Here is a 21,315-nt window from a genome sequence, read left to right as displayed (position 1 = left end):
TCTATTTCAAGAATTTCTGTCCCATAAGGTATGCCTTTCGACGTACCAGTGGATGGATAAATCCAGGCTGTCGTGAGCAACAAGAGCTGCCTTGAGCCCGTTACAATTGCCTGAGGATTGGGAAAGGGGAGAAAGTTTCACTGTTTTTGTAGTCCCTTGTCTGGGTTATAGGATGTTGTGATAAAACCAAGTGAACTTTGCTTCCAGAATTGCCCCTTTAGCAGCCTCAACACTGACACTAATCTCTGTTTTTTCCAAATCATCCAATATTTGGCAAACTCTATTCATGATTTCAGGCTTTAGCTGTCACAGATTATTTATGACGGGTACTGATGCTTCCAGTGGAAGGTTTATTTTGGATTTTTGCCACGTGTTTCTTACGCTGTCCCGGAAAATGAAAATACTGCAATTGGTCTTTCTGAACGGAAAAATAAGAACCGTCATGACTGAAAGCCTCCATTTCAGTTACCTTTTCAAAGCTAATTGGGGTGTCCTTATTTGTTTGATATCCTTTATATATGTGGTCATGTATTTATATTTAAATTGAGAAAGAACGTTTGCTGCCAGTGTTTCTGTATATTAAACCGTGGTCAACTAGTAAAAGATTGCATATAATGTAAAAATAAACCACTATTTACAAGTTTAGTGTATGCACGAAGCCTAGTTGACCGTCTTAATTTCAGTATGCTTTTTCTGTCAACCTGCTGGTAATCAGATTATTACTGCGATTTTTATAAGGGCCTCTGAGCTCCTTGGAAATATCAATCTGTTTTGTTATGTAGGAGGACACAAGGCTCATGTTTGTTTGGAGATTGTGCTTTTTACATTGCAAGTAGAATTATGTTATGGTAGTAAAATTGAGCAAAATCAGCATGCAAGGTCAATTTGAATAAGAGTCTTCATTCAAACTTAGACAATGGAAAAGGATATAGGAAATATTAGACTGAAAGTATATTGACCTAAAATGTCATAAATTCTTCCTTTCACAGGCATGCATAGTCCACAAATTTTGGCCGGAGTGTTCACAGGAGTTTGCAATTTTTTCTGGCCTCTGAGGTCTGATGTATCCTCTGGGTCTCCGTCTCCCGTGGGATCAGCATCCCGTTACTGCTGCCTCCATCCTTGCCAAAGCCAGGACATGAAGCAGCTGAATGGTAGTTTGGTAGTAAAGTCAGGTCATCGCATAAGCAGCCACTTACTTGGGTACAGAGACAAGCGTCCCCTTTCAGTAAGATACTAGCTTTTCTTTTCCCTATAATTGACTTAGGCGTAGCATCATTTTTTTATACGGTCTCATTTAAATTTAAACACGTAGCAACGCGAAATGCCTCTAATTAAAATAGTGAATGGAGCAAGTATTCTTGGGTTGGAAAATACTTATTCGGGTTTGTTCTTTTCATGTTCCTATTTAATTTTTTGTGTCCGTACTCAAAAATATCGTTAATTTTAAAAGTCATGTAAAAGCTAATATGACAGCCTGCTTGAACAGTTGTCATTAGGAGAGCCTTTCTCCCTGACATATGCTAATTAGCTAATTAACTAATTATATGTATTTCATTGCAATATTTTCTCCAAAATAGTTTGGAAGCTGACTGTCCGCAAGAGGCATGTTTGATGTTGAGCAGAGCCAGGCTCATGTGCATCAGCAGTTGGGAGACCACAAGCAATTATCTTCATTAGTTTCTTTGACCTAACATAATACTCCGAGACATGTTTAGCGTTATTAAAAGTAAATACTGTGGCAAGCCTCCTGTGATTTATAAGGCTCAAATTAACACTTCTTTGCTTTCTGACCTTGCTAAATTTCTTAGTCATTAGTGGAAGCTTATGGCGTTTGAGTGGTTTTGGTGAGGAATTGGCTCTTCTGCATTCCCAGAGTTACTGGGGCTTTTAGCATCTCCATGGGGTTCATGCTTGGCTTGTAATTCTGCTGAATTCAAGTTGTTTGGATGCAGAAGGCACAGATGTTTGTTATTCTGCTGAGTCCATGCAGAATAAGCATCTACAGAGAAGTGAGGAAAGCTCTTGGGTAGGCGGGGTAGAGCAGCCTGATGCTTTATAGAGGATTTATTGAGCTTATGCATGTTTGACAGGAGGGAGGAGGTAGGAAAGGAAGGTCGGTTTGCTCAAGGTAACCAACTTAAAGTCGTGTTTGCAGTTCTCACGTGAGTCAGCAGGCTTTGATATGCTCTGATAACTTGAATAAAAATAGCCAGCCCTCTTGTCGCAAGCTTTGAAGTAAAATCTCAATGAGGAATTATCTAGCTTAAGTGTGGTGGGGTTTTTTACCCTTCTTGAAGAAAAGCTGATGCTGAAGCCATAGAGCTAGACAAAGAAAGCCCAACCCAGCACTTAACTGACATCATCCCTGTTGCATCTGTGCCTATACTAAAGCTATAGGAAAGAAGCTGGAGCGTTTCCCAGTATATAATATATGTCCTGCTACCAAGCAATGCGCCGGGAGTCCCTGCCAGATGTATTTCACTGTGACATATTAACTTCTTTGCTTTGAATAGTGCATGGCTGGGGATAATATACTTAATGAAACATTGGAGCGAGAAACAATACAATGTAAAATAATGCTTTTCATGTGAGGACCACAGAAACGCTTGTAGTAAACAAACAAACTTCCAAATCCCAGCCTTGCGTGGATGTAGGTGATGAGGGTGGCTGTGCTTGGACTGAAGGTCTTGGAACCATGTATGTAAGGAGGAGCGTGAGGACAGGGCGACTGTGAAAAGATTCCTCTGAATATTCTTCCTGACATCAAATATCTGAAGCTCAGGAGCTCTATAAACCTGACATGGGTTTTGACCTCATTTTTTGACTGTTCTTGATCACCCATTGATGTCATCAGGGAACTCTCATAGTCATGAAGCCTTGCTCCTGTGGGGCAGTGCTCAAGGAAAAGCTCAACATTATACATAAAATTAGGATGTGCATCACATAAGCTTTTATCTATGTTAAATGTCACCTGTCACTTTATTGCCCAGATCCTGGCTCTGAGGGTCCTCTGCATTTCTTCGTAGTTACCTTTTGTCTGTGTATTGGAATAACTCTTAACATCTTCAAGGGGAGTTTTGAGTTACAATCAAATTGGTGGAGAACTGAGGATCATTAACTCTGGAATTGCTTTCATTTGTGGCTGGTGGTGGGGTGTCATCTTCTTGTAGTGATTAAGTTTGAGAAATTAGCTGTGCATTTGATGTTTCAGCACCAGAGACTTGTGTTCTGTGGTTTTTAAGCAGTATGAGAGAAATAAAGCGAGATTGTACGAGTGAGTTGTCTGTAATACTTCATATCTCATGTCAGATATGGACATCTCAGAGAAAGGTTGACTTAGTGTGTGGAAAAATGCTGCTGTTTGAATCCTGGTGGGTTGAAAATCTCCTAGACAAGAAGAGAAAGGAGTATCTACTGTTCGCTGGCACTGGACCATGGGATAATGTATCTAGGGCAAGGACCGGGTCCACTGAGGAAGGTGATGATCATTTTCTCTTAGCAGCTAAAATTTGAGGGTGTTGTATACACCACACCCATGAGAAGCTGATGATTCTTCTCACAGTCTGGATTTCAGAGCAACTGTAGGAGTAGGTAAATTCAATCAATACAAGGTCCTCATCCTAGGAGTGTTGGAGCAAAGCATCAGGCGTATCAGCAGTGTGTGCTCTTGGAGGGGCAACACTGCAGGAGTCATGCGTCCCTTTATAGTGTGAGAGAACTTGGAGCTTGTGACCACTGAGTAATTCAATTTATTTTTTGTTAAACTTGTGACTAGGCAAATCATTGTGTTTCAAGAGTCATTTTGAATGTTCTCAGAAAGACCTTTGAGTTGACAAGAGGAAATGGCCTCAAGTTGCTCCAGGGGAGGTTTAGATTGAATATTAGGAAATATGTCTTCATTGAATGAGTTGTCAAGCACCTGGAACAGGCTGCTCAGGGAGGTGGGGGAGTCACCATCCCTGGGGGTATTTAAAAGATGTATAGACGTGGTGCTGAGGGACATGGGTTAGTGGTGGACTTGGCAGTTAGGTTAACGGTTGGATTTGATGATCTTAAAGGTCTTTTCCAACCAAAACATTTCTAGGATTCTATGACAAAGAAAGCATTTTCCTTTTGGTTGGAGTATGCCTTGAAGGTGATATTTTGAAGTTGAGGGTTCTTTTTTGTTTGTTTGTTTTTTTAAGTTAGCACTCTATGCAACTGTTCCAAATCTCAAAAGGTTTAGTTCTCTAACAACATCTAGAAAATGTGTAATTTATGTGTATGGGTAAGTCAGTGTTGGGAAAGTCAGAGGGTGTTTTCCAAAGTCACAGTTAGCTGAATGATGCTTTCCCTAAACTGGCATGAAGTATGCAAACGTGGAAATAGAGGCACTAACTCTTAAATAAGTTACTTGGTAATACTAAGCAATAAGGCTGTAGCAACTTCTGACATGAGGAGAATGCCACACTGTCGATTCAGTAGGCTGTCTGGTATGTTGCTCACACAATATTGATTTCATTCTCTGTAAAGTACACTGAAAATCAAAGGGTCTTTTTGAATCTTTGCTTCAGAGTCAGCGAAAAGTTAGCCAAAGCTTGGGGTGCTGTGGGTAGTTACATCTAAGTAGAGGGAAGCCTGTGGTGTAGGTAGTGTTTGTGTGTTAAATACCTTTATTTATTACAGCTTTGGTGTATGAAACCCCTGCTCCGTTTTCAGATGTCATTTGGGAATCATCATTTGCTTTCTTTAAGGCAGTTGGTATTGTCACTTGAGTTGCTCCCATTGCATCTCATGGTGCTTTTTCAAGGATCCCTGCCAAGATAAATCACCTAACCTATTTTTGTTTTGCTTTTTTTTTTAGCATTGCTAACATGATGACCTGACAAGATATAGGACAGTCCTGACTATGCAGCGCAGGTACTGATGGGAAAGGATCCAATATGAGTGTAAATGATGTTGGAGGAAGACGACGCTTTGAGGATAGTGAGTACACGCTGCACATATACCCGGGGAGCATTGCGGAAGGGACTATCTACTGCCCCATCACTGCCAGGAAAACTTCCACGGCTGCTGAAGTGATTGATTTGCTCATTAATAAACTTCAGCTCGAGAAAACAAAATGTTACGTCCTTGCCGAAGTGAAGGAGTTCGGTGGGGAGGAATGGATCCTCAACCCTACGGACTGCCCGGTCCAGCGCATGATGCTTTGGCCTCGCATGGCCCTGGAGAACCGCATCAGTGGCGAGGATTATCGCTTCCTTCTGCGGGAGAAGAACCTGGATGGATCTATTCACTACGGAAGCCTCCAGTCCTGGCTGCGGGTGACGGAGGAGCGGCGCAGGATGGTGGAGCGTGGCTTCCTTCCCCAGCCCCAGCAGAAGGACTATGATGACTTGTGCAGCCTGCCGGACTTGAACGAGAAAACTCTCCTGGAAAATCTCAGAAACCGCTTCAAGCAAGAAAAAATCTACACCTACGTAGGCAGCATCCTCATCGTTATTAATCCCTTCAAGTTTCTACCTATTTATAACCCCAAATATGTCAAGATGTATGATAACCATCAGCTGGGAAAGCTGGAGCCCCATATTTACGCTGTGGCAGACGTGGCTTACCACGCCATGCTTCAGCGGAGGAAGAACCAGTGCATCGTGATTTCAGGAGAGAGCGGCTCAGGAAAGACACAGAGCACCAACTTTCTGATTCATCACCTCACCGCCCTCAGCCAGAAGGGATTTGCCAGCGGAGTAGAACAGATTATTCTTGGAGCTGGACCAGTGCTTGAGGTGAGATGAAAACGATAATAATGCGGAAACTTTCTAATGGTGAAAAAAACCACCTCAGCCTAAGTAGTTGGGGTTTTATTATGTCACTAATCTGGGGTTATCTGCTGAATGCTGGTAATAAAGTTACAACAATATTATCAGGAAGAGAAGGTTGTGTTTCTGTCTACAGAATTCTACCTGTTTTGTTTTGTTTTTTAAAAAAAAAAAGAAAAGTAAAAGTACAACAAATGTCTTTCTGACAAATTTATTAATGCTTTGTTTTCACTCAAGTGTTTCTTAATACTGGTATATTGGTGATTTTTTTCAGTTAGAAAACGGAAATGAAAAAGCCTTTCTTGAATTTTTGGTAGTCTTTCTTTGTAGTGCATTGAAAAGAGAATTCATTGCACATAGTGTATTGATAGTGTTGTATTTGTGCAGATTCTGTGCACTCAACTTCATTGTGCTGGGGAAGAGATCAAAGGTAAATTTCATGGTCAGTTTTATTTTCTAATCACAAGTACTTGATTTGGCCTGTGTGATTAGTTACTTTATGCCTTACTTTTCCTGTGCATGAAAGGAGATTAGATGAACTGCACCATTAACTTTGCAGATACGAAACTCTAAAGTGGGATACAAGCATTCATTCATTAATTTGCCTTGAGTTTGCCCTGTAACTCTTTGAAATGGTTTTCCTTAGAATTGCCAGTTTTGCTTGTTTGAGAGTTTTGTTTGTTAAAGCCTGTCTGCACGTGGGTGACATGCCCATCGGCTTCAGCCATGGCGTTGTTCTTCTATGAAGCTGCAGTACAGAGAGGTGGCTTGATGGCTAAGTTTTCTTCTCTTAAAATAAAAAGTGGCTTTGACTAAAGGATAGTAAAACTCACAGATTTTGGGGGATGCTTTCTATTTTGAAAGGAGTTTTTGGCAGTTGTAGACAAAGGTATCTTCTTTCTGTGTCTATATTCCATTAATGAATCTTAGGACGTGGGTCAACCTGGAGGTGTTCTAAGACTAGGCTGGACGGGGCTTTGAGCAACCTGGTCTAGTGGGAGGTGTCCCTGCCCATGGCAGGGGGTTGGACTACATGATCTTTAAGGTCCCTTCTAACCCAAACCATTCTATGATTCAACTACCAGCAGAAGATGGAGTCAGTGGAAGGACTAGTGCTCACGGATGTCTCAGCTGAGGATAAGCGAACAGCTTCATTTTGCAAAGCCAAGAAGTTTTTTTTTTTTTCTGTTTTCATGTCTGGTACAATGGGCTGAGCTAATTTAATCTGGAGTTAGCAAATGATTAAAGCCATTTGGGATGGGCTTTGCCCTGTCCAGTAGCAAAGTTGTATAACAAACTGAAGGTAAAGAAAACTAGAAAGGCTTTTTTTTTTTTTTTTGTCAGTCTGCATGGAACTGTGTGTTATTTCTTTTAAAGCACACAGGCAGGTGGACTCCCAGCTCTTGCACTCGCCAGTGTTTCTCCTGTCATAGTGCAAGAGATTATGGAGCTCTTTCTTGCTGGAGTCAATGAGAAAATACCAGGCCAGGCTCTGGTAGTCTGCAATTAATGGTTGGTGACCCAGTTAGGAGACCACATTAACTTAAGAAAACAGGTATGAAAACTACTGCGTTCCATCTCCAATCCTGTTATTTGAAACATTTGCATGCCTGTTTGGTTTTTGGCATGCTTTTTAATGTGTCATGTTGGACCAAGGTCCACTTTCTAGTTCTCTTAAGTAGTATCAGAGAGAGCATCTCTGTCTAGCTTAGATTTCCAGAGGTGGAGAAGAGAGATCTCCATGAAAGGGAAGGTAGAAGGAAGTTTTGGGAATTTTCTTTTTTCTTAAATACTGCTTTTTTTCAGGAATAGGTAAATAGTCCAGTTGTAAAACTGCCTGAGCATCACTCAGTCCACTGATGCAGTCCCTTAAATAAATGAACTATTCCTCCTACTTGAAAGATAAATTATTATTTTTTTTTTTCTTTTCCCCCCAAACCCATACACACTCCCATTGCTTATAGTCACACAAGCTTGTTTCCGGAGGCAAGAAATAGAGGCTGCCCATGAGCTGCACATTTCTTTGCCTTTCTCTCTCTGCTTGCTGTTATTTTATCTTATGGAAGAGGGAGAGGGGGCGCAAGCAATTTCAGGGTGGTGCAATTTGAAAATCCCAGGTCATCAGGACCCCTGTTGTTACCCCTGTGTTTCAGGATCTGAAGTTTAAGCCTACTTGCTTGGATCTCGGATGGAAGGCAAATAGCGCAAATGGTTTATGGTAACACTGCTTTTATGGTGGCAACTTACTTCTTCCCGGGGACTGTTGTGTGTGTTGGGATTAGGTATAGGGAAGGGATGCGCTAAGCTTCTCTGCTTTCCTTTCGCAAGATCTGCAGCTGTTTTTAAGGAAAAAAAAAAAAGTAAATCTGAATCATCCCTGCTATTTCTTTTGCTTTTGGACCAGAAGTTTGCATTCCTTTGGTCTGGCAGCTGGACGGCTGCTGCTGCGCTTCTCTAGCTGCCTCCAGGTCTCTTGGAGAAAGTGAGGGTAATCCAGAATTTCTTCTGCTCGGGCAGCGCCAGTCCCAAAGAGTCACAAATTACGCAGCCTTAAAACGCACATTACTTCTGCTTTCCCTTCCTAAAGTTTCTTAAAAAAGGGATCTTTGGAGATCTGTTGTAAAGGGCTGTGTTACCCTGCCACCCATTTTCAGATTTGACCTTTTGATTCCCTGCATTTGTGGTTGAAATGCACTTTTCACTTCTCTGTAGGTTTAGACACCAAACTTGTGTATTTTTTTCCCTCTTTTTCTTTGTTCTTATTCCCTCCTCCAGACACCTTCTTGGATCCCCTTGTTTTCCCTTGGTGTATTTAAAATGAAATGTGATAAATTATATTACTTAAATACTGTTACTTATGTTCAGCTCAGGTGTGTCTTTTAGGAGGCAGCGACACACCTCTTTGTGTTGTGACTTCTGATTTCAGGAACAGAGCACAGCAAATAAGAGTTTACTCAGGCCCATTAATCTCTTTTTCTTTCCCTGCTTGCAAAGCATCTCTGGTAGCATGAGTGTTTGCACCGAACCGCCCGTTCCTGGGAATGCCTTTGCAGTCGTGCTCGCACAGCAGGAGCGGAAGCGGAGCAAAATTAAGACACCTTTTTTTTTCTGCAGCTTCGCTGTTTTCCTAATTTACCTTTTTTTTTTTTGAATAGCCTCAGGCTATTGTTTAGGACTTTTTTTTTTCTTGCACAAGATTCCTGTGAGCCTTGTCCAAATTGCACCTTTGGGGACGGCTGTCAAGGCAAGCTGTTACTGCCATCTAAACGTGGTACTATTGTCCAGCAGTTGTATGTAGCAGCGCCTGCAGTGAGAGGTGTGTTCTGAGACCAAATGTCTCCTTTTAGAGCGTGTTTCACATAAATCCTGTGGATTTTCCTTAAATGGGAGTTAATAAGCAAACTTGTTTTGTAGCAGTGTTCCTTGGAGTGGTTCCAACATGCCTTGTCTGTCTTGTGCTAAATGATGTTATAAAATATTTACATATTTATATATTACTTATTTGTGATAAATTATATTACTTAAATACCGTACTTATTTTTCTAATAACAAGGTTCCAATTGATTTAAATATTTTTTTTCTGTCTTTTTCCCCATTTTCTTATAAAGCACACTTTTCCCTAGAGAAGATTGCTTTTTCAGCAGGGTATTCATAGGCTTGAGTTTACCAAAGTTTTGCTCTCTGGCTATTTAGTTGTAGGACCAAACTTCTCAAATGAAATATTTTGTGTAGCTATCAGAGGCAGAGTTGAACATGCTGCTATTCAATTGTGTTTCTGATATACTTCATGCAATATGTTAGGTGAAAACTTAATTATTCTTGGCTTGATGCTCCATCAAGTACCCAAGGTGTGTAACTTTGCTGCCACGTAGGTAGTTTTCTTTTCATTTAGATGTCAACCCCGATATTACTTAAGAAAGCATCAAGAAAATGTGCTGGTCAGGCAAGCACTTTAATCCAACATTTGCACTTTTTTTTGGAGAAGGGAATACGAGGATATTCCTATAGGTAACTTATGCAGACCATGAAATGTTATTACTTAATTTCTAATTCCAAAAGCTACAATTAAAGGTTTGCTTTAACAAACCCCAAAATGTTAGCATAGGATTTCCCATGAAGGGTGGTGAGACACCAGAAGAGGTTGCCCAGAGAAGCTGTGAATGACCCATCACTATGTTCAAGGTCACGTTGGACAGGTTGAACAACCTGGTCTAGTGGAAGATGTCCCTGCCCATGGCAGGGTGGTTGGATTAGATGATCTTTGAAGGTCCTTTCCAACCCAAACCATTCTGTGAGTCAATTAGTGGTCAACCTTGAGAGCTGTGGTTTGGCCATAGGGCTATTTTACCCCATAGGTGACTAACTTGTTCATCTGAACTTAGGACAGTGCTTTCAGACCCTGTTTTCTCTTTAATTAGATTAGCTAGAAACATCCAGATGAACTCTATATTGGAAGCCCAGCTTGTTTTCAGAGACTTAAACTTTTAGAGGTGGGATGTTGGTGTGCTGCTTCCCAGCCTTCCCTGGCGTCATTACCCTGCACTGGTGCATGATGCCGCATGCGAGCATCCTTCTCCGTTCGGTGCAAAGCGAAACATAACCCATGCTTCAGCTTGCCGGGGGGGGTTTGAATGCAAGTTAATTTATTACATCATCTCGCAAGTTAATTTATTACATCATCTCACCTTTTCCTGCCCGCCCCCCCCCCCCCCACCAATTCTCAGCAGAAATAGCAAGTTTCTCCCTGGCTCAGGTATGGCCAAAGGTCCCCAGACACGTATTGTCTGAGTCTAGATCTAAAGGAGTCTGCACCAGATCATTTTATCATCCCTAACTTTCCCAACATCTCATTTGTCACAAGAAGTACTGCCGATGGCAGCTACCAAAACCAGACATGTTTTCTAAGCAGCTGTTTACATGCATCTTCAAATGTCCCAGTGGGGATTTCTCAATTGCTTAGAAAAAAAAAGGCAAAAAGAAACGTTTCTGTGAGAGGCTGAGGAACACTGCCAGTGGTGGAGGCTAGCTGTTGCTGTCCTTCACAGGTGATGTGCATCTGCAGCATCCATGCTGGAAAAAGAAGAGTTGATTGCTTTGAATTGCTTTTGAAAAAGATCAGCTAGCCTTTTCTAGTGGCAGCAATGCTATTTGCGTTCCCAATTGGGGGTGGTTTGCATAGAAACCTTAGGAATGGCAACTGGAATTCCTTTTTTAATTTCTGGAGCAATATCACACAGTATGCGTGTGTTGGTTGTATGGGGAAGTTGTAGCTTCAGTCTTAAGGTTAGGAAGTCTAAAAGCTGTTGTTTTTCTTTTTCTTTTTTTTTTTTTAATCCTGATTGTTAGAAGAAAATGTAAGCAGCAACAAAAAGATATTGAATTTTATTTTCGAGGACTTTGCTGTGGTGATGTGCAGCCTCCCTCCCTCCTCTTCCTAAGCTGCATTAAGCTCTCGCAGCAGCAGCTGAAGAGCTGGCTGCTGTTAGGTGCGGGTGAAAATGATACTGCGCTGCCAAAATTTCAGTAGATGCTGCTGAATGTTTCCAGAGTTAAACAAAGAGCTATTGAGTGGAGTTAAAAAAAAAAAAAAAAATCAATTAACTAGAAGAATCAGGCATGTCCTGGACTTTCAGTGTATTCGAGTGGTGTTGGACAATGCGGAGATGCTAAAGCTGAATGTGTGTGCGTCCTCCGCTGCTGTTCCCAAGCAGTTTGGCCGGAGGAATCCCAGGTAGGACCCAGCTCCGCCAGCAGATCCCACCCTGTTAACTCCTGCAGCGTGTCACCAGGATGAGGTCTTGCTGGTTTTATATGGCAAATTATGGTGCAGTTATTTCCCTGTGAGAAAAGGCATTATCAAATCCAACATATCAATGTTTTTGCTTGGAACAGTATTAATTAGAGGTAAACTTTGAGCATATTCCCTTTTTCTTTTCCCTATTCATTCTTGATACAGTATTACTGGGAGGTAAAACTTGAGTATATTCACAATTTTTTTCCTACATGGAACAGTATTAATGGGAAGTAAACAAATTTTGTTAAAATGGACTTTAAAAAAAACTCCAAACAGATCATCGGATCTACTTCATGAAGTTCAGTTTCCAATACACCGATTTTTTTTAAGTAATTAGGATGTGACGTGTGGCTCTAGAGGTTTTATATCTGAAAAATGGGTTTATATGAAGGGCAGAGGATTACTCTGCTCATTGCTCACTTTTGATCATTTTTAACCTATAATATATACAAATATTATTGATCTCTTGTGTGATCTGGGGTTGGGGTAGGTGTTTAATTGCGGCAGCCGGGATTTTTTCACCTCGCATTCTTCCCTCCCCAGTGCAGGGAAAGGTTCAGGAGGGAGCAGCACACAGAGATTACACAGATGATGCCTAATGTGGGAAGAATTTGTGCAGGCCTCCGCCGGCAGCAGTGACACAAAGGAGTCATACAGCAGGGCTCATGCACCAAATGCTTCTCACCAGCGCTTTCAAAATGCTGTTATTCTTTAGCTGCGGATATTTTACAGTTTCAGGCTCCGCATCAAATAGTGTCTTGTTCATCCATTTCTCTGATGTTGAATTTTTCAATCTTTTTACTTCAGAGGCTTCCTGCAATATCCAGATTGACTGTATTGGTGGCTGAGTTTAATTTTCTTTTTTCTTTTTTTTTATTATTATTTATTATTATTATTATTTGCTATCTTCAGCAAACATTTTGTCACCACCAAATCCAGTTTATTATGCTTAAATGACAGAAATTGTTATTTCTGACCTGAGAGGACTGCAGGGAAATTGATTAGTTATTAAAGCAGGTTTATGAGAAGCTGCCTATTTCTCCACGCTTAAGAGTTAGCAGCTGTTTTGTTTCCAGGAGGGAAATGCTTAATAAAACCCTGCTTTTGCCGGGTGGAGCGCTGGCCTTACAGGGAACATTTTATTGGACCTACATGTCCAAGCATCTCATCTTTTCCCTCCTTCCTCTTGTTCTTAACCCCTCACCATCTCTTTTTGTGGGAGTTGTTTTGTTTTGCCATTTGTTCTCATTCTTACCCTTCTATTTTTGTCCTTTTCTTTATTTTTCTTTCACTGATCTGCTTGGGTTTCACTTTTTCCTCTGTTGATCTAGATCTAGAATTTATAGATATCCAGATGTTTTTGTGTCTAGAGATCTAGATTTTATAGATATCTGGATCTCCAGATATCCAGACTTTATGGACGCCTAGTTATCCAGACTTTATGGATCCCCAGATATATGGATATCTAGATTTTGTAGATATTTGGCTGTATAGATATCTAAGTATTTATACAATATAATCCTGAGGCTGACCTGAGCAGGGACTATGTTCGCATGCAACCCTAGCGAACCCAGGTGATGCTCAGCATTACACAGTATTAGAGAAAAGTTGACTTTCTTAGTAATACCATTCTTTTACCTACTGACTTACTGCGCCAGTGTATCTGTTATTGGGTTTTGTATTAAGCCTTTTTTTTTAACCTGAATATAAAACTGCACATTTTATGAAGCATGAAGGAAGAACCTCTTTCCTGAAAGCTTTTTGTTTCTTTTTTTCCACTTAGATATATTTGTTAAATATTATAATGATAACGTAGCACTCTGATAAGTAATGTTTTTCATCTAAGATCGTGCTGCTGCTGCCCAGTGAAACTTCCATGAGGACTAAATATTGATAGTCAAGTTGCAGACTTTTTATTCCTAATGTGCGTAGTTAATACGGCACTGTAATTTTCTAGTCACGGAATGAGAAATTAATGCTCTAGTGTAGGGATTTTGTTTCCTTCCCCCTCTCTTCTCCCCTTCAAAATACAGATTTATTTATTTATTTATTAGGACCATTTACTGAGACCCTTTTGACTTTCTTCGTGGCTGGGGAACCCATATCGGATTTTACGCGCTGGGCTTGGGTGCTGGGTGGATGCCAGATGGGTGGTGTGCTGCAGCTTGGTCACCCTTGGTGGGGAGCAGAAGTACCTGAGAACAAGGAGCCTCTGTAGGACAGGGACTACACCCAGCTCCGGTGGCAGCAGTTGACAAATTTTGGCTTTTTAACGGCTTCTGCTGTCCCCGGGCACAAAGCCTACGTGCTGTCCACTAAACGTCTCCGGTGAGAGTATTTTGGTTTGCTGCCCAAGGAGCACTACCCTCTCTTCTCTGCTCAAGGCCAAGGGGATGGTGTCTTATTGAGCTCCAGGAGTTTGAACAAATGGTTTTCTGAGGCAGCAAATAAAATTTTCTGAATCTGTCCTCAGTGTCTTCAAATATGAGAGGTGTTCCCTTGCTATTTATAGCACAGAAATTGCTATTATCACTCATATTATGCAGTGGAGAGACAGAGAAAATCAGATTTGTTTCTTCTTTTCTTTTTTTTTATTTTTAATGTCTACAGTGACTGTTGATATATATAAACCTAAAGGAAGAGGGTTACTTCTAGGGTCTATGCATGTGGCTGCTGCTTGCTCCTGCCTTGTCTTTGCTTTGTTTTCCTGTATGAGCCTGGGCAGGTCTGCAGGCACTGCATTTGTAAGGGTAACTGGAGTACCTAGCTGTCCTAGATGGGAATTAGAGAGGTGCATATATACCCTACATATACATTAACAAGTGGTTCAGCTCAACAGGGAGCTGTTGTGTGGAGGGAAGCAGCTGGTGCCGAGCCCGCGTGTGCACCTTCGGGATCTTACTGCGGACGAGCTCCCATCTGGTCCTGCAGCAGAAGACCTCAGTTGCTTACAGCCAGGATTTAGTTTGAATCGCAGCAGTTTCAGAGCATAGGAACTGAAGTGGATTTAGTAGTTCCCTTTGAAGATCTCCTGAGCCAGCTACAGCACTGCGGCAGTGTGACATATACGCTTTATTTCCCCATATGCTTCCTGTGGGAACAGAGAAGTCAACACATTCTTTGATGTCTGCAAGTACAGCGTGAGCATCAGTGGGAATCGTGGTCGTCATTTAGGATTGTACCAACGAAAATGTCTAAACCCAAGAATTGCTGGGATGAGCGCTGTTGACTTAGCTTAGAGAGGATTGCTTTTCTTCGTGGTCTCAGTGTCTGCCAGATATAAAGAAGCTTAACCAAGTGCCTTCTGCTTTCACCAAAGAGCTTTGACAAATTCAACAGACATCAATTAAGCAAGTAAAGCAACTTAGCGAAGCATAGGCAGGTAGTTGCTCCAGAGCGATGATCAATTCGTTCAGCCTCTGAGGTTAAATATCATATAGAAGTTAAGTCAAAGCTTGGCGGAGTGCATGGCAGAGGGCGATGGAACAATCCTTCCCCAAAACCTCATTGCATAAGTCTTGCTTAAACTCATAGCAGCAATTTGGGGTAGGCAAATAAAAATCATTGTTTTCCTGTGTTTGCAGAAGGGATCTGCCTTAACTGCAGCAGCCGATTGCAACTCGCTTTTATGCGCTTAATTAAGATGGATGAGGGATAAAAGTCGTGCCAGACAGTTGAGCCTCTGGCTTTGTCACAGTGATTGGGGATTTGGATTTTTATGGGCAAAGGCTGAGATAGAGGAGATGAAAGGACAAGCTGAATCTTAAGACCTACTGTTGAGCTTAAAACAGCAGACCATTTTGCAGATCATTTATTTCAGGACATATGAAACATTAAAACCCAATAAAATTATGTCCATTTTGCATCAGTGTGGGCAACAACTTAACGAAGCTTTCTATCAGTGGGATGGTTGATGCCTCATATGCATCGCTGCTCGCTCCCAGGAAGCTTCGTGCTGTAGGTTGTCACTGCCTCTGTTTTGTAGGGAGAATGGTACCACCTCTGTTTTGCCTTGGAGAATGAGGTGCTGCTCCTTTGCCCTCAAGGATGGCCACAGTCAGCAAGCGTTCACCTCATCCTTCATCCCATCCCGGGGAGAACATGAAGCAGGGCAAGGGTGATGCTTCCCTGCCCTGCCCCACTGCTTTCAGTCACCTGTGGCTGAGAGATCTCCGAAATTGGTGTCGACCTCTGTCTAACAAATCTGGATGGGTTTTTTTGGGGTCAACTTGACTATGTGAAGCTTGTGATGGCTACCTTAAACTATCTTTATTCCAGCCAGCAGCATAGGAACAGCACCAGGCCACTTGCTTTTTGGCTTACACCTGGATGGCTCTACCGCTTGCTGCTAAGCCAGTAAGGATTTTCATAAAAATGTATCTTATAGCTTTGTAAAAGCTTAAAATTTTGGTAGGTCTTAACGACATGATGGATAAAATGAGCGGTGTCTACGTTATATAGCTGCCGTCCGCCTGGGCTGGTGCTTGTCAGCTGTGGGCAAAGCTGTCTGGATGCAAAACGAATAATTTAAACTTCCTTGTAAAAGTAGAGCATTTTTAAAATGATATATTTCCATTTTCAAGAGTCCTAGCCCTACCAACACCCACAAGTAAAGCCAGAATAGAGGAAAAAGGTGGTACAATATTGTTTAAGAGTCAAAATAATTCAAAATTTAGCACAGCACAAGACAAATCGGGATGGCTGGCTCTTAACGAAAAACATTGTTTCTAGTAATGAAATTGTGTCAGTTACTGCCATTGTAAAAGGTACCAGGAAACCATATAATCCACTATAGGAGAAGTAGGGATCCAAGTAATTGTGATTATTTCTGATTTGAAGCATTACTGGATATATTAAATACTTTGTCGTTCACCACGTTGATTAATTTGATGTGGACCAGTTCATGCTGTTATGAGCAGACTGGTAGCAGGGTGTAATGTAGTGGATTCCAAGCAGTTCTATGAAAATACTTAAAGAAATGCTAATGCCACATGCTGAGAAAATATGTATTTTGAGGAGGGGAAAAAAAGAAATAATTTTTAAAAAAAGACCTTTTCAGAGTAAGAAATGCTTTTTAAAATTGTCCCCTCCCCTCATTACCACTTTCAGGTGAGGTTTTGAAGGAGGAGAGCACAGGTCTTGGAAAAAGGGGCATGTGTACCAAAAATGCTGGGGATGAGGCTGACTCTTTTAATTAAAAAAAGAAAAAGGAAAAAAAAAAAAAAAAAGAAGGAAAATAAAAAAGAAAAGTTCAGCAATTTCTGGCCATAATGCAATTAAAACTTATTTTATTTTTTTGCCAGTGTTTTCCAGATGTGTAATATCTCGTGTTTGATAGCAGGGAATAAGAACAGAGAAACAGGATTCCTACGCAGCAACTTTGTGGTAGGGATCAAAGATTTACTGATTGTCCCAAAATAGGCAGAATTACTTATGGTTTTTAATCGGGAGAAAAATCTTGGACCAGGAGCCATGAGAGGGATGCCAAAGGAGAATGAAAGCATGTGGATAAAAATGCTCATGTCCAAGATAGGGCAAAATGTTAAAACTTTAAGCTGCTTTATCATGGAGGAAATTGGAAGGTTTTTGGAGAAATGGCAGGTTTGGGGAGCAGAGGTTTGGCGTGGTGGGTCGGGGTGGGAGCTGTATCCCAAATGTTTGATGCTTGAGCGCTTTCCAAAGCAGAGCAGATCTAATCTCTCAGGACTTCAGCGAAGCATCTGACATGCTTGGAGAAGAAACAAAAAAGAAAAAAAAAAAATGAAGGAGGGGAAAAAAAAAAAGAGATCAAGCAGATTTTAATAACGTGAAATCTTTTTACTGCTTTCTGATTTTGGAATAACTTAAATACAGGCTGATAGGTATAAAGGTAGCACTGACTCTATCCTCTGGGGAAAGCATGGGGTTCAGTTTGGGGTTTTCTTCTTACAGTTTACAGACGTCACTGTGAAATTGAATTACCTTTCAATTAAGGAAATCCAGAAGATTTTCCTGAAGAGTAGAAAATTTCATATTTTTTTGTTTGCAAAATGTAGGTGGCGTGGGCTGCATCCAATGGAGCTGGGGAAGATTTGGGGTTGCCTCCTTAAAACAATCTTCTCTACAGGGTTTATATCCACTTCATCGAAAATACACTTTGTGAGCTTTAGAAATACACGTCTATGGTTTAATTTAAGGCTCTGAAAAATGTGAAGCTGGAAGCATTGGAGTTTATTTCTTTATTGCCTAGGCTACAGCTGCAGGAACGGCGATGTTCGGAGGAATGTATTTGAATTATCAGGCTGAACTCTGCATTTCTGGGCCAGAGTTTTCTTGGTATTTGCAGGCCTCTGGGATAGAGGTAACCTTGCCAGCCGTTCATAAATTTGAGCCAGGCTTTTTTACCTTAGTCAGGAAATTCATGTTGGAGCTTTATTTAAGCTGGGATTCACGGTGATCTAATCCCAGCACGCTGCCAAACCCAACCTGCAACTTCTATTTTTCTGGCATTTTGTTGCGCTTTTTTTTTTTTTTTGTTTTAGCCTTCGTGTTTCGGATTGCTTGGTTCCCTCTCTATCGTGGTTTTTCCCCAGAGCTGTTAATCAGAAGTGGATGAATGTATGCAATCACCCTGCAAAAAGCCTCTCTGCTAATTGCAGGCGCGGCGATGGCGGTGGCAAGCAGAGGAGCAGCCGTAACCGCAGGCACCGCTCTGACCTGCTACCCAGCGGGACGCGCTTTCCAGGAAAAATTATAATGAGTAAATATTTTTAATTTTTCCAAATTGCAGCTAGAGGAAAGCATGTGCTGGTATTTTCCAAGTATTGGGAGATAGTGTGTATGTGTGTACATATATATATGTATATATACATGTATATATATGTATATTTATATACACATACAAATATATATACACACACACATAAAAATGCATTGCAGGTGTTGTATAGAGGTCCAAAATAATATATATATTATAATATCATCTACCATAATATATGTAATATAGTATTAATACAATAATACACACACAAATCTGCATTGCAGGTGTCACAGAAGTCCAAAGTAATATATATCTCTAATATAAGATTTACAATAACAGTATAATAGCATGTGGTGGTATTTTGCAAGTATTGGGAGTTGTGTGTGTGTGTGTACATACATATATGAGCATAAGCACACACAAATCTGCATTGCAGGTATCGTATAGAAGTCCAAACTAATATATATAAAAATAATATCTACAATAATAATATATACAATATAATAGTAATATAATAATATATATACACACACAAATCTGCATTGCAGGTGTTATATAGAGGTCCACAATAATATATCTAATAATAATATCTACTATAATAATATATGTAATATAATAATATACACAGAGATCTGCGTTGCAGGTGCCCAAAATAATTAATGAAGTAAAACCCTGCTTTGTTCTCTGGGTTGTGGCTTGGCGTGAAGCTTAGCATCCTCCTTGTAAAAAGCATTATTTTAACTTAATTCTTGAGCTTCAGAAGGATACACGTGATAATATGAGTAAACCCTTTTTGCTATGGAAAAGCACATCCATGATGGATAATTACAATATATTGGAGAGTGGTTAGCAAAGGAAATTTGTCAAATATTTGAATTAGTACATCTGTTCATGAAAAGGCAAGGTGTGTTATTTATTGCTTGTTGGGTATGAGTGACCCCGTCGGATCACTGGGGATGCTACTCCAGTACATATGTATATAATTATATAATTGGGAGTTGAAAAGGATGTCAAAGCTAATCTAAAATTTTATGTATTAAATTGGTTTTAAAGGAATTTAAGTGAATCCTTCAAAACAGCAGCTGGCCGCTACTGGGCTGATGATCTGTAATTCCCAGCCTGGCGCCCGGGGCGATGTTGTTGGTGTGTAGATCGCCCGTATACAATCCTGGACCGACCGGGCAGTCATTTTTGTGTAGCAATTAGAGCACAAGGAGGCTCATTTTTCCCCCTTTTCTTTTTCTGCAAATTGAAGCAAAGAATAACCTGCTCTTGCATCCTCTCTTAATTGCCACCGTATGTTTGCTTTAAATCAGAATACTCTATTGCCAGAAGTTTTAGATTAGCATTAAATAGGGGAAAAAAATAATACCGTGGAGAGAGCAAAGCCCTTCAAAGCCCTTTCCTTACTTGTGAGGTATGTCTAAAAATTCAACAAGGTAGGTCATCTGCTATTTCAGTCGCCCATGCATATGGCCAGTCAGTTCTTAAATCACCCATAATTTAGTTTTACTCCTTCTTTTTGCTTGAAATGATAAATAACTTCAGTCCTGCTTCTCCACTTGTGCTGCAAATCACCTAAACGAGGAAGCAAGTTTTTTTTGCCAGTGATACACATAGTGATACTTCCTAAAATGCTTTGTGTGCATGTACACAAACTCCTTTTCTTTTTTAATTTTCTCAGTATAATGAGCGGGCATCCAAGAGCCGCTAAGCCTGGATTAATCCTGGGCTTGGGCTGCTTCAGGGGGGGATTATAAACCATAATATTGGCATGAACGCAGCAAGATGGGAGCAAAGCTTCCCAAAGCGCTTACGCAGCACAAAGAAACTTTCGACTCGCGTGCTGCTTTCTACTTTGGGCTGCGAAGGAGAAAACTGCGGTTTCTGGAATTACATCACAATTATAATATTTGTAATAATAGAGATGCAATATAAATAGCCTCGTGGCAGAAGGGAAATATATGGGTAATGAATGGGTGCGACCTGCCTGTTGCTGTCTTGGTTTTTCCTTCTGGCTCGTGCAGCCCGTCCCTCTCTGTAACATCTGGTTTTCATCTGCTACAGGAAAGCCAAATAACTTCAATAAAACCGGGAGAAAACCTAATGCTTTAAAAAAACCCCAACATATTGATGTTTGTCTGGTTTTCAAGTGGGGTTATTAATTAAATTTATCTGCCTGGGTTGTTGACAGAGAGGATGCTGGCTTGCAGGGGCAAACACATCATCAGCCAGAGGACGCAATTACAGTTTAATGAAGTCGCAGAGCCGCGTTTTTCCTTACAAGGGTCTCAAATGATAAATAACACGAGTTGAGGTTACTCTGGATTGGGGTGCATCCCCCAGCTGAGGTCTCGGCAGGGCGCTGGAGCACGGACGCGATGCTGCTGCTCAGAACAGCCATGTTGCGGCAGGACCGGCTGCCTTTGCGCGAGGGTTAAACCTGCAGCAATATCTGCTTCGTGTTAGCCCACAGCAAAGATGCGTTTCCTAAATTGTCAAATATGAGATATATTGATATAAAATAAATATATGTGAGATCTCTTAAAATAAACGTAATATATACAAGATATACTAATATAAAAATATAATATAGGATATATAAATATATAATACATACACATGAGGTATATAAATCTATAATAAAATATATTATTTTCTTTGCATCTGCCCCTCGTAAGTCTGATTATGGTTGTCATTTAGGCTAATTTTAAAGTTTAGAGGTAGCATGGGTCAGCGTCTGCTTAATCTCCATCACATTAATAGCCCCCCTTGACGAAGTTTTTAAATTGCACTTTATTGATCGTCGGGCTTTTAAAGAAGTCCATAAGCTCTTAGTGAGCGCTCGGCGGCGTGCAAATGGGGTATTTGTCTTGCTGCGAGTAGTATTGACCTGAGCAGTCAGGCACTCGAGGAATATTTAGTAATTTTTTTTTTTTCCATTTATGCCTCAAAACTCTCGCGGATCATTAGATCTGCTG

The 21,315-nt window shown here is 40.8% G+C and overlaps 1 protein-coding gene across 8 annotated transcripts in view; it reads left to right on the top strand.

Moving 5' to 3' along the window:
• MYO9A (myosin IXA) overlaps window positions 1-21,315 on the top strand; it is a 188,189-nt gene that overhangs the window by 29,430 nt on the left and 137,444 nt on the right. For all 8 annotated transcript variants that reach the window (XM_054214434.1, XM_054214436.1, XM_054214438.1 and 5 more), the window contains exon 2: window positions 4,847-5,768. In XM_054214434.1, coding sequence (XP_054070409.1) covers window positions 4,926-5,768 — 843 coding nt within the window. In that variant the 5' untranslated portion in view covers window positions 4,847-4,925. The remainder of the gene's footprint in view (window positions 1-4,846; window positions 5,769-21,315) is intronic.

Source organism: Rissa tridactyla, chromosome 9, assembly GCF_028500815.1.
Source record: "Rissa tridactyla isolate bRisTri1 chromosome 9, bRisTri1.patW.cur.20221130, whole genome shotgun sequence".
In the NCBI taxonomy this organism is placed as follows: Eukaryota; Metazoa; Chordata; class Aves; order Charadriiformes; family Laridae; genus Rissa; species Rissa tridactyla.
The sequence above is the reverse complement of the archived record's forward strand: the minus strand, read 5'-3'. Positions and strand labels throughout refer to the sequence as shown.